The sequence below is a fragment of the Typha latifolia genome, chromosome 1, assembly GCF_019914945.1.
Source record: "Typha latifolia isolate L0001 chromosome 1, TyphaL0001v2, whole genome shotgun sequence".
In the NCBI taxonomy this organism is placed as follows: Eukaryota; Viridiplantae; Streptophyta; class Magnoliopsida; order Poales; family Typhaceae; genus Typha; species Typha latifolia.
The window spans coordinates 16294865-16308506 of NC_133086.1; the positions used below are offsets into that span (position 1 = coordinate 16294865).

General features: G+C 38.2%; 2 protein-coding genes across 2 annotated transcripts; one reads left to right on the forward strand and one right to left on the reverse strand.

Annotated features, from left to right (window-relative positions):
* Positions 1 to 172: 172 nt before the first annotated feature.
* On the reverse strand, positions 173 to 10352 carry LOC140785246 (uncharacterized). Its single transcript, XM_073133044.1, has 10 exons — positions 9992 to 10352; positions 8246 to 8382; positions 7723 to 7896; positions 4831 to 5067; positions 4656 to 4756; positions 4510 to 4582; positions 4286 to 4354; positions 4098 to 4205; positions 2750 to 2875; positions 173 to 605 (listed from the first exon to the last, which is right to left on the reverse strand). The coding sequence occupies exons 1-10, from the start codon at positions 10293 to 10295 to the stop codon at positions 411 to 413; spliced, it is 1524 nt and encodes a 507-aa protein (XP_072989145.1). The 5' UTR covers positions 10296 to 10352; the 3' UTR covers positions 173 to 410.
* A 716-nt stretch (positions 10353 to 11068) lies between these two features.
* On the forward strand, positions 11069 to 13177 carry LOC140791428 (3-methyl-2-oxobutanoate hydroxymethyltransferase 1, mitochondrial-like). Its single transcript, XM_073141997.1, has 5 exons — positions 11069 to 11542; positions 11634 to 11840; positions 11919 to 12065; positions 12576 to 12629; positions 12715 to 13177. The coding sequence occupies exons 1-5, from the start codon at positions 11168 to 11170 to the stop codon at positions 12967 to 12969; spliced, it is 1038 nt and encodes a 345-aa protein (XP_072998098.1). The 5' UTR covers positions 11069 to 11167; the 3' UTR covers positions 12970 to 13177.
* Positions 13178 to 13642: the final 465 nt, after the last annotated feature.

Sequence of the window (13642 nt, forward strand, 5' to 3'; positions counted from 1 at the left end):
CCCAGATAATTACACCTTGGGAAACTTATTTTACTTCAGAAAAAGAAAAACATTATTATAGATTTCGAATTGATTAGAATGTAGATGCCATGTCTCTTATCCTTTTGATAGGACTGCACCTGCTTTCACCACTCAAAACCATAAGCAGAAACAGAGGATAGGGAGGAATGGGTGCAGAAAAAAGCAGCTACTCCAATTATTATTAGGTATTTCTACTTTCTTAGTCCAATTTTTTCCCTATTACAAAGACATAGATTGACTCTCAGATACGTTAGTACTCTCATGCCAACAGATTTAAAGCTGATCTATTTTGTGTAAGTCACGAAAGATGAAACTTTGATTTCTTTTTGTTAATTATTGCAGATGAATTCATTCACATTATTAGATGAAATCAGTGTTGATATCTGCAACTAAAACCAAGGCTTCTTGCCTTGCAACATCGCCATCAGCTGCTCAAAAACTTGAGAACCACTATCACGGAGCCCAGAATGCATATATTCATTGGTCACCCATAGCCTGATACCTGCAATCTGTGAAGCCGTTTCCATGGCAAGTTTAAAGTTAACATACATATCTTCATAATAAACAGCAGCAGCAACTGGAACCTGCACAATGGAATGGACAATCTTCGTCAGGAGATGGCAATCAATATACAGGAGTAGAACCAGCAACAGAATCTTTGTATCGTATCTATTGTTGCATATGCTACAACCAGCACTAATATGACTGCAATGTTCTCCAGCTGCATTCCTTTGAAAAAAAAATGTTCTGCAGCTGCCAGAATTCAACAAAATTTGCGACAATGTTTACCAATTTATGATGCCCATCTAACACGTGAAAGTATCATTGAGGAACCAACAAGCAATATTATAACATATTTCATCTCCTGCAAACCTAGAGCTACAAAATCTAGTTCTACATGTAACAAAACACTATGAAACCCAATAGTTGTATCCCTGGGAAGAAGGGCAATCGACATCCCACAAGGGGATGCGAAGCAGGGGGTTAAATTTCTGCTAAAAGGCAAGAGGGCAATGGCAAGCATGTGAACAGAAGAGAAAAGCTCATGTGTTCAAATCACCCGTGATTCCAATGGTTGAAAAGTATATGCAATAGTCATTAATAAACATTTGAAACTACTAGTTCTGGACAGTTCTAGACAGTAGCTGTAGCTATAGATCTCTGATAACAATGGAGATGGAAAATTCTTTTGATCTGACTAGTGCTGCAAAAATTGTCATTACAAAAAGTACCAGTTACACAGAGATTCTGACTTACCAGCAAGAATGCCTTGCAATATGCGCATTCCACACCTTTTAAGACATTTATTCATCCCCTGCATGCGGGGGTTCGAGCAACAAAATGCCTTTTAAGTTATTGCAAACTGAATCTTAAGTGCGCAAACACCCAGAACTTCCGTTGGCAATTATTATGTTCGAACAAATACATCCTGAGTTTAAAATAGACTTAGCAAGATAAAAAATGTGGAGGTCAAGCCAATCAATTTTAACAGTCTACGGTAACATTAAGTGTGCAAACACCCAGAACCTCTGTTGGCAATTATTATGTTCGAACAACATCGAGCCACAGTACTCAAGTATATCCTGAGTTTAAAAATAGACTTGGCAAGATAAAAAATGTGGAGGTCAAAGCCAATCAATTTTAACGGTCTACAGTAACATTGAGGCGAACAAACACAAAAGCCATGTTGTACCCACCTAATCAAAGGTGTGCTTGTACTCACCAATGCAGGGTGAAAAGTTCAACTACTTTGTCCTCACACAAAGGTACAAAGATGGACCACGAATTCACTCTAGGTGGTGACAATCTGCATCTATGTAATTACTCATGCAGCCCATTTTTATCAGCCCAAAATGTATAAGTTAGCTAGCGATGATGGTCACCAAATCTGACACAACCACTTTATAAGAATCAGTAGGTCAAATCAGGCGTTGGTCCTAAATTGGTTTTGTCTTCCATATATCAGGAGGGGAGAAAGCAGTTGGCAAGCTGACACCTCTAGACAAGAACAAATCCTAAGTGACAGATGAAAAGGCATGGGTCGAAGATAAGAGTGAATTCCCAGAGTTGTGATAATCACCGATTCTTAACTGCTGGTGGCAAAGTATAGCTCTTCACAACATAGCAAACAGTCAAGTGTCATTGCAGTCAGAACAAATGGCCAGGGTAGCATATAGGTCGAGCCTGGCTTTGTGTTGATGGGGTGTGTCCAGCCAAGTCTTTTCTAGACTGAGATACACTTGCTGCAGCTCTCCCACCTACTTTTCACGGGTATTCATTTCCCTGTGGGCCTAAGTAGCCCGCAAAATTTCTCCTGCCCGGGTTTAACCAGTGGCAGATAAGCTGTCCAATGTGATATATTCTCATCCATGAAAACTAGCCATCTGGCAGGTTGACTTACTCAGAATCCCAATACATGAGTAGAGAGCAGTGTTTAACTCTGGAGGTAATATAATAAGATAGGAGAGGGACCATCTGCTGAATTAATAATATCAATAGCCCCATGTGAGCACTATGGGAATGAAACATCAGTAATAACTTATTATGTGCATTCATGCCAAATCAATGGATGTTATATGCTAGCACCTTATAAAGCTTGAAGTCCATTGATGAAGAGTTGTGGATTATGATATGAAATGATCAGCAATATGGTGAGAAGAAATAACGAAGGTCTACTCAGTAGTTTATAAGAAATTATTATATAATTCTAGCATGTAAAATGTAATACCTGGTTATTATTTAGCCTGTCAACATCATACAGGGGAGGCCAGTCCTCTTTCTCAGCCAACAGATGAGCAGCTTCTTTAAATTGTCTTAAAGCATTGATCTCGTCAAACATCCATGGAAATATCATCTGATAACAAAATAATACATACATCAGTATTTTCAAAGCAAAAAAAAATTCAAAGCAAAACTTGTAAGGCCCAAAATCTGATTATACATCAGATATAAGATAATTGCCTGAAAAATTCAGAAAACAAATACGAAAGCTTGAAATGTAACACAAATGATTAGATGTGGCTGCCAATTGGTGCTCTTCCATACCCATTACAAGAAGGGCCGGTAAAGCGCTATCTGAATTATAATAATGATTATCTGAAAAAAGATGTTCTTCTCAGAAAAAGAATCAGTTGCTTCCAAGCCATGGTCTAAGAGAAGCAATTGCGATACATCTACAGGCATATTTAAGTACTATAATCATCCATGTGGAGCCATTAGATTCTGTGTCAAATACATGCTAACTAGGAAAGGTCAAATATGAGAACATAGGTTCTAAATCATTTTTCTTTGATTAATAAAGCTACCGATTATTTCTACCAATCATTACATTTTTTTACCTTTCAGTTTGGCAGGCTAATTAGAAAGTCAGAAAACTATAGTTTCATCACAGCATTGTATGAGGCAAGCTTTGAATTCCTGGATCTTTTCACATTATCACTGGAGTATAATAACCACATGATGTATTTCCTAAACATATACTGTGTAACAAAGTTCCAATAAATAAGCTCACAGGCTAACATTTGTCAACTTTAATCTACCAAAGGCATCAGTTTAATTAAAGCTGGTGGGCCCAACAATAAATGTGCAGATCATTGTCCTTATTCCCTCTCAAGTTATTTCTTTTTCTGTGGCTGAAATTTAGCAGTGCAAAGAAGACTGATGATCACCTGAGCACTTAGCCAATATCCCATTAGGATCACAAAAGGACACATAAGAAGGAAACACTCAAGCAGAACAAGTGCTACAGTGTGTTTTCCATTGGAATAAGCCTAAAAGCATATAGATTTTGGTTTGAACTAATAATGCCCTTAAGGAATACTAGAATGTTATCCATTCTACAGCAGAGCTTTTCAGTTGTTCTCGTGGTATAGTACCCAATCAACCTGCCAGTTAATGGATCACCTCAGAATGTTCTATAAATGAACATTAAAAAGAAAAGTATTCGATAAATTTATAGAAGACATGATGCTAAAAGATCAATAATTGTGTGTTAGTGCCTATTGTTGTAAACTTCTCACAGTTGGTTCTAATTGTGTGGCTAAGTCACCAATTTAACCTTCTAATACCTAACTTACCTCCCCAGTAAAATATACAGGACGACCTTCTTTTGCAGCTTCAATTGGATCAAATAAGCTCTCATGCTCACCCCTGATCCTGTGCGCTGACCATTGTGATGGAGCACCCTTCACTCAGATGTGAAAATTATTAGAATAAAATGTAGCAGTGCTTTACATGAATATTGCTATCTAGAGTCATGAGTTACCTGACAATAAATGGCTTCGTGCAAAAGTGCATATAGGGGATTCGAATCAAACTCAATCCAACTCTCAATCTGCACAAAAGTACTCAACTATTAAGTCAATCAAGTGGGAAGCAAAATAATAGATAGAATACAGGATACACACAGAAAAAATTAAGCTTGTCCCATAAACTCTCTTGTGATTGCCTTAAAAAAAGTAAAAGGAGATGAAAGGCAAAGAGGGTTACCGCTTTCAAGAAGGAATAACTCATACGCTTTTGTGCACCTGGAACTAATACAGGATCCCAGACTCTCTCAAACCTGTAGTCAACCATGTCAAATACATCCAAAAGTTGGAATATATAAAATCTTATTAATGGTACCATTCTCTTACATGTAATGTAGACGTTCAAACCCACTACCAGAGCCTAAACCAACAAGTCCAAGACATTGCAACCCTTTGGGTGTTAAAATACCTCCAGATGGAAGACACACCTATTCAGATGACATAAATGTAAATACTACATGGATAGAACAGGAATTTTTGTTTAAAAAAAAAGATGACTAACCCCTCCACCTTCAACTTCAGTCAAGTAATTTACAACTTCACAAACAACTGGAATATCTTGAGGAAACCTTTTATAGTACTTCTCGTTTTGATGGACAACCTGCTCAAAGCAGGCTCTGTACACAGAATTTGCAGTACAGTTGCTCCCAATTGGCGGAAGCCCTCCCGTTAAAAGAACAGATTTAAGGCCTTGTGGAGCAAAACTCAAATAGGTAACTGCACAAAAACCACCGTAGCTCTACAGAAGTATTGGAGTAAAATCAAAAGTCTTATCAGACAAAAGTAATAAACAGGAAAGTATGTTAAGATGGATAAATGGTTCAATTGAGCTACTGTTCCATAACATTAATAAAAACTAAGATAAAAAGAGTTAGAAACAGTTTGATTAATATCAAGTGGACCTAAGAAAATCTTTTATTGTAGTAAAATACAGCTACAAAGAGATAGGCTTTATAGTCCTTAACGGGTGCATGCAATGACAGAGGTACACCAAAAAATGTCAACGAAAAAAAAATCAAAATGTTGCACTGTTGGATTAATTTATATTAATTTCAATAACTGGGGTCACATGTGTAAATAATTAGAGTGTGCGCGCTATTATTTAATTAAGCTTAAAGTTAAATGATCTAATTAATTATTAACTAATTAGCTTAAGGGTATAATTGTCATAGAATTTCTGTATAGATACCATTAAGTAATTTCTTTTTCTACGATGGCACATACAATTTTTACCATTAAGTAATTAATTTCAATAATTGGGGCCACATACAATTTTTACGTATGAGTCAATATATATTTCAGAGCTGGGTGGGCATCCATTAAATTAGGTGTGCACCCTACCAGTCTGATCAGAAACAAAAAATTATGAATCTATTTCAAATTTGGTGTTTTTTTTGGGATTCTCCAAGAATGAATAATGGACGTTCTACTACACTTATAAAAGGATGTCAGATGCCATATTAAGTTAGAGAACACACGGTAGATCAAAGGTAAATAGATTAAGAATTCTACTTTTCTTAAGAAGCTTATTTCTGCCTAAGTTGAGAAGCTCTATCATATGTCCGTTGCTTGGAAATCATGTACCATATTTTGAAGCAACAGAGGAGATTAAAGAATAGCAAACACGTCTACAATCTTCTGAGTTTGATCCATGCTGAGTTGAGAACAATCAATGAGGAGCAATCTATTTTCCCGAGTAGTTCATCAACGCAGGAAGTTCAAGCAAGAAAGCGATTTCAATCATGTTTGAGAGTGAAATAGATTAATCTGAGAGGTTGATCGGATCCATAGTTTTTTTCCTCTCTTTAATGAGAGATTTTTCTACATTAAAAAAATTATGATCATGTGTTTGTCGTGCTTTTACTTTTCATATTCGTTCTTGACTTTATGTTTCCTACTCTTAATTAGTTTTCATTTTCCGACTTAGGTTCAATTTATTTTCATAGTTCAAGTAGTGTCAGATTTTTCTAGTCCTAGAAAGATTTGTATTTATTAATCCAACTAAGATTCAAGTTTCTATCTCCTACTTGGCTTCAGTTTTTAGAGTTCAATCTTAATTGATTTTCTAAACCTAGGGGGATTCGATTTTTGACTTTTCTAGTTTGACTTGGTTTTGACTTTCTATATCTCTTTCTCCGAATCAATCTAGGTTTCTATCTCTCTTAATTTTTAGTTTATAACATTCATAAGAAACTGTCCAGATATCAAAATAGATACTAAGAACTAGAATGTAATCTTTGCTACAAGCATGATTTAAATTTTTTTGCCTTTCTTCAAATTCATAGACCTTAATTGATATAAGGCATCAAATGTACACATCCTAAAGTTGGCACATCTCTATAGGAGATATTGCCATTAATGAACATTACAACCCTCTCTCTAAAGTATCTAATGAGTATCCTAGAAGTGTCTGAACCACATCCACATTCTTATTGCTACTTGAACAAAATTATACTTGATATGAGTATCCAACTATATTCCTTTTCCTATAAATTATCTGAGTATCGTATCCGAGACAACAACAAGGCTAGTGTATTGTAAATTTGTAATATCCATTTTCCCTTTGGTTGTAGCTTATTGGCCCCCATGGCCTTTTAGAAACTAATTAGATCTCCCATTGTCATTTCAAATTTTCCCTAGTATGGTTCTGTTCTAACCTCGGAAAACAATAGCATTCACTGAGACTTACTCTTCCCTTGATGGAAATATGCACATCTTTTGAACTTTGAAGCAGAAGCATAAGACAAGACATGATAGCATTCTTCATTACCATATATAATAGCAAAGATTTGTTGTCGGTCATTCCATAGGTATTGCAAGATAGCCAAAGGCAAATTTGCAGTCCTAGATTTTCCTCATTTCAGTGGTCAAGCTTTATATAATGATGGCATAGTTAATGATTGGAATCAAAGGTGGTTTGACAATTTGACCAATTTCAAAGGCAGTGCCCCTCCTTTTGCAGAGTAAGTTGCTGGATTAATCAATCAGCTAAATCTCTACGTGTGAGAAAATGTGAAGCATTTCATTCGCCTGCTAATTGGCTCCAATATCACTAACTTGACTTACCTTTTCGTTTGAGATGTTGTGCAAGCTTGCCTAATCCATTAAGGGCACTTTATAGCATTAGATCTAGCAATTTATAAATACATGAAGTACATTTTTTTATGTTTTCCAGTTAAAAAGGAAGCATATAGCCCATATGAGTATGCAAGTCCTTCAAACTCATTTTTCCTTTGCAGAAATTTTTTTAGCTTGATTGTTTAACATACAGTTCTTTAGTCTTCTATAAATCTCTATTTGAAGGATGTATAATGTGAGCTGTGTCTTCCTTGAATCTCATGTGTACAAGAGTAACAAGACTACATCTACATAGAGATTAAGCCAGAAGTCATACTTGCCCTAACACTATCCATGATCCAGCATCTGGTACAAGATGTATGCGGATAAACTCAGCATCTTTGACTATGTTATCAGCTCGGAAATGTTTCAAGTAGTCAACTAGCTCCGAAGCAGATGTCATTTGTGAAAGAGAAGAGACTGTTAAAGGAGTTGATAAACCAGTTCCTCGCTGACAAGAGGAGATTTAATACATGTGAGAAATATTATTTAAGACAGTAAAGAAAGGAAAATGATATTTATAGATGAGAAAACACTATTTACAGCGCAACAACAACTCAATTTATCTTGAAGACAAATATACCCATCAACACCTTTTTATGAGGGTACTTTCATCATTTCAGAGTTTTGCTCTAATATATCACTTCTTTATCAATCAACATTTTCCAACTCCAACAACTCTTTATAGTTTATTTATGCTATTACTGGAAATTTGCTGTCTAAATAGTGATTTTTTGCTTTAAAGAAATGACCACTCTTGAAGATGATATAGAGGATTTTGCTAAAGGTCTGGAACATACCTGATCTAGCAAGATAACACGGTAATCTTCGCATGCTTTCTTCAGCCATCCACTAGCATCAACTGGACGAGGGCTTTCGAATCCGGGCCCACCTTGTAGGTATAATAAATATGGCAAAGGTAGCTCTTCCTTTCCAGCTGCAAGAATAAAGAGTAGACATACAAATTAAGACAGCAGATTTAGGTAATCCTTTTTCAGATAGCATATCTTCTCATAATGGAGATCTCAACAAATATGGACATTCTACAAAAACAACCAAAAGTGAAATTATTTGAAAAATTCAAGCATGTTCTACACTTCTGCTAATGTTGGATGTTGGACAATTAAGAAATGTTCTTTTGGAAGATGAAAGATCCCGTAAAGAGAGTAAAGTAAGTCTTGTAAAAGGAATAAAGCAACTCATTCAGCAGCAGCATCACTAGATGGAGGCAACCACTTAGGATGACTAGACAAAGAATGAAGAAAGTTTCAAGTTGTCATATGGCTCATACCTAACATGAGACTCCCTCCTCAATGCTAGTATAATATGATATGTAAGTGACCAGCTAGAAGAATAAACTCTAGAATGAAACATGGAAGGCCTCCAAAAAATCAATTCTTATTGTGTGCACATGCTTAATGACGGGTCACCATACAGTAACCGAGGAATGTAGGGTGCTAGTGTAGTACTCTTTAATGTTTTGGCGTGCCATAATTGCTCATAGTTACCTTAAAAGGTAGCCTAGAAGAATCCTCTAATTTTCATGTAGCATACATGATGAAAGATTGCACTTGGGTATAAGTCTCTCCCCAGTAACTGACCAAAAGCAGCTATAACAAATTAAAACAACATTGGGATTTTTTTATCTTAGAAAGGATAGTTATCTCATTCCTTTTCACCATCTGTAGAATCTCTCTCCTGGGTGTATCCAGTCTTTGGCCATTCTAAGTTTCTAACAAAAAGTGAACCTCCCTTTAATGCATACTTTAATAGAGAAAATGATTACAAGTAATTTCTGATCAATGCATACTAATCTCTATCCAAACATTATGAGTCTGTCACCATTCTAAATAGATATTTAACCTTATCAGATCTAGAATTGATGGGGACTGAGAAAGTAAGCTAAATTGTTGGTAAAAGTTAAACATATCTGCTATGTTCACATCAAAATCAATAGTAATATTTCAGTTGAAGATAATGATAAGTTCCCCCACATTGGCTGAAGTTATGCACATGGTACAACTTCCTGCTGCTTTGAGAAGAAATTAACCACCATTCATCAATTCCTTGCATGCTGCGAACTTAAATGTCAATCATGAGCTTTCATCATCCCACATCTGGTGGGAAAAAGTTCTGCATTTTATGTTGGTCCATCCTGAAATTGGCATTTCTAGTGCACAAGGTAGCAAACGATATTGAAGGATTATGGTGTTCCCAATCCTGCACATAGAACCACACCAAGCATTGCACTTTCCAAGAACTTTGCATCTTTTATTACACCCAAAAAGGACGATTTTGAAGTATTACCACTCAAACATTAGTATAGCTATAGAGCCAAAGAAATAGGTAACAAAATAGAGGATCACGCATTACAATCAAAACCCTCCTAATCAACCCATTTTAATTTAACCTCCAAAGTCTGAAATTCATGAAACAGAAAAGAGGAAAAGATTCGATCTTTAGACGAACCAAGATATGCACATGACCCATTCGTTTAAATTCCACAGAGGATGAACGCAAGCGATTCAGAGGCAAAGGATGCTCACCAGCGACGACCTCGCGAGCGAACACGGTGATCTTAACCGTGGAGGCGTCCTTACTGGAGTGGTCGAGGGGCACCGCGAAGCGATGGTCGCGAAGGCTCAGATCCGGCACGGAGTACCACGCGCCGGCCACGTGCGGATCCGAGGCGGCGGCAGAGGCCATTACTAGGCTCCGGATACGCGGGCGCAGGCGCGCGTGAAGGTAGGGACGGCGGCGGAGAAGTGGAGATGGTACAAGTGGGTTTGCGAGCGACGACGAGAATAACCCACTTACTATCCCCCGGATAGCGACGGAGGCGGATATCATATCCACGTCGTCAGCACCCACTGCGGAGTAGCGGCGGCAATCGAGCTCGCTCGTGTTCGACTCGAAGTAACTATTTATGGAGCTGAGCTGAAATCATAGCTTGTGTTCAGCTCGAACAAATTTCGAGCCACCTACTGTTTGCCTCTTTTGACTTAATGCCCCAAGTCAACGTTCTTCAAAATATTACTCATTTAATTCATTTATATAGCTCAACAAGCTCCTCTGTTCACTTAGTAAATAATTAAACAAATTAGATGCTATAGAAGTCATAATTCTGAGCTAAATTTAGAACCCATAACAATCTAACAGATATATTATTTATTAATTAGTTATTATATATATATATATATAGCTATTTTATTAAATGTACGAGTTGATTTGGTATAAACTTTTGAGCCAACTCACAACGAGTTAGATTGATTGGTGTTATTGCGGAGTAGGTAAGTTGTTGCTGAATAAGTTATCCATGAATTGAATATTATGATAGTAATCTTTGGATAGGCACCCGGATAACCATATCCACTTGTTTCTTAAAGAGGCATGGGCATGCAAGGAGGAATTAAAATTATGTATTATAAAAAATATATATTTTTTATTATAAAAAAATAAATGTATTCAATTTTAAGAACCTAATCTTATAATTATTAAAATATAAAATTATGCTTAAAGAATCTTATAGAGGAACCAAACTAACATAATAAGTGTCTTATAAGAGTATAAAATGCTAAGCTGCATAAATACTAAATAAGTTAGATGGCGAATAAGGTCCAAATACAACATATCCTTATCCGTCTCCTCTCTGCATAAATACTAAATAAGCGTTGTTTGGTATCTCCGCTTGTCCGCGGCCCACTTTTTCCAGCATCTCCAAGATGCGAGCTCTCCGTTGCATGGCGACTCGTCTCATGAGCAACGTCCCCGAGAACACTGTCTACGGCGGCCCCAAGCCGCAAATCGCGACTCGCCGAGTCACGCTGACCCACCTCCGCCAGAAGCACCTCCGCGGCGAGCCCATCACCATGGTCACCGCTTACGACTACCCCTCCGCCGTCCACATCGACGAAGCCGGGATTGACATCTGCCTCGTCGGGGACTCCGCCGCCATGGTCGTCCACGGCCATGACACCACCCTACCCATCACCCTCGACGTCATGCTTGCACACTGCCGCGCCGTAGCGCGTGGCGCTTCTCGCCCGCTTCTCGTCGGTGACCTGCCTTTCGGGTCCTACGAGTCCTCTCCTTCGCAGGTTTGGACCTGATTCGGCGTTTTCGATTCGATTCCGTAATTTTTGAGAGATGCCAATTTGAGATTTTTGTTGGGGGCGTTTTGTCGAACAGGCAGTGGACACGGCGGTGAGGGTGTTAAAGGAAGGTGGTATGGATGCAATTAAGCTGGAAGGGGCGGCACCGTCGAGGATCACGGCGGCGAAGTCGATCGTTGAGGCTGGGATTGCCGTCATGGGCCACGTAGGGTTGACGCCGCAGGCTATTAGCGTGCTCGGTGGATTCCGGCCCCAAGGGAAGACGATCACCAGCGCCGTCAAGGTTGCTTCTTTATCCCCAAATTTCTCCTCAGCTATGTGTTTGATGATTTGATTTAGAACAAAGTTGGGTCTTTTACAGGTAGTGGAGACAGCCCTCGCGCTGCAGGAGGCTGGTTGCTTCGCGGTAGTGTTGGAATGTGTGCCAGCCCCGGTGGCGGCTGCTGCTACTTCCGCTCTGCAGATCCCGACCATCGGCATCGGCGCCGGGCCATTCTGCAGCGGTCAGGTTAGTTTGTCTTGTGTCCAGAACTTGGGCACTCAAATTGAGTTGAAATTAGAATTATTTTGCTTTCATTCTGGTCTGAGCATAAGGTTGTATTTGGTCCATCTTCGCATGTCTGCTGTGAGGTTAGTGTAAAGGAAATCTTGAATTGGAGTTTCAGATAACTCCTCAGCTCCAACTTAGTCAGTGAACTTATCCTTTATGCTACCTCTCGAATGTATCATCAGTAGATATGCATGTCTTTGGTTAGAGTTCTCATTGACTGTTTTCCTGCCTTGTGCATTAATGGCCTTTGATGCTTCATATGGATCATTCCCCGACAGTATTTTTATTTCTTTTACTTGTTCATGGATTATGCCTTATGTACTTAATGTTCCTACTGAAGACATGATAAATATGCCTCACAGATGGTTTCTTCCTCCTTGAGAGTTTGTGCTGCATAACAGAAATATGCAAGCAAGTGTGTGGGAAGTATATTATAGATCAACCATTTAACATATTTTTTTCCTGCAGGTGTTGGTGTATCATGATTTGTTGGGAATGTTGCAACATCCACATCATGCAAAGGTTTAATTGAATGCCCAATTCTCTTCCATATGCACTTTCTATTCACCTTCTGAGAAGTTCGGATTGTCTATTCACCGTTAAACAGGTCACGCCAAAATTCTGTAAACAGTATGGACGTATTGGTGATGCCATTAATCAAGCCCTCTCGGAGTACAAGCAAGAAGTAGAGAACCGATCCTTTCCAGGTCCAGCTCACACACCATACAGAATTAGCGAAGCAGATGTTGATGGGTTTCTGGATGAGTTACAGAAGATGGGTTTAAGTGAGGCTGCCGCTGCGGCTGCTGCTGCTGCTCAAAATGTTGACACATCTGGGAGGACAGTAGACGAAAAGTGCTGATAGAGCAACGGCCTGTTTTCAACAGCTTGCTGTTCTTTGCGTTTACTATACCATTTATTTTTCCTCAGTAAGGATGTTCTTTTGAGAATAAAGATTTGAGAGAAGAGTTATAGTAAACATCTTTCCCAAAATAAATCCCTCCTTAGTGGAGAAGAATTTTATTTTGTCAGTGAATTTTGTTTGAGAATAAATTGATTATTTTTGTGTCTCTCACTTCTAGTTATTCTCTCTTTGTACAAATTTGGCTTGATATGAGAAGAAATTACATATTAATGAACAATCTTCTTTCTTATAGACCTTCGCATATTGTTCCTGAAGATCCTTTTAGGACCTTGTTGATGACTTGCAATGACAAATTTGATGAGCATTCCTATATAGACATGCGCATACCTAGCTAGATTCTATTACCTGTAGTTCAACTGTCATTCTATGTTCCATAGGCTATTTCATATATTCATTTAGATAGTGATTGATGCTCTTAGCTGCGTGAAGCAAAAGTAGTGTGATGCACTAGAGAATTCCATTGTGGGCAAAAGAAGCTGCTAGGGAAATTTGAGAGAGATGTTCCCTATATCTCTTCTTATTTTTTAGGATGCTGTTAATATGATGAGATGATGAGATTCTAGCTGAAACTACCGGTTTGTGTACATTGGCATAACATGTGACAATCAAG

Bases quoted from the DNA above. Each gene is read 5' to 3' on its own strand.
- LOC140791428 (XM_073141997.1), top strand. From the start codon at position 11,168: ATGCGAGCTCTCCGTTGCATGGCGACTCGTCTCATGAGCAACGTCCCC. The intron at 11,841-11,918 runs GTTGCTTCTTTA...GGTCTTTTACAG, and splicing joins CGATCACCAGCGCCGTCAAG to GTAGTGGAGACAGCCCTCGC. The intron at 12,630-12,714 runs GTTTAATTGAAT...ACCGTTAAACAG, and splicing joins AACATCCACATCATGCAAAG to GTCACGCCAAAATTCTGTAA.
- LOC140785246 (XM_073133044.1), bottom strand. From the start codon at position 10,295: ATGATATCCGCCTCCGTCGCTATCCGGGGGATAGTAAGTGGGTTATTC. The intron at 8,383-9,991 runs GTGAGCATCCTT...TTATTCTTGCAG, and splicing joins CGCTCGCGAGGTCGTCGCTG to CTGGAAAGGAAGAGCTACCT. The intron at 5,068-7,722 runs GTATGACTTCTG...ATACTTCTGTAG, and splicing joins CATGGATAGTGTTAGGGCAA to AGCTACGGTGGTTTTTGTGC.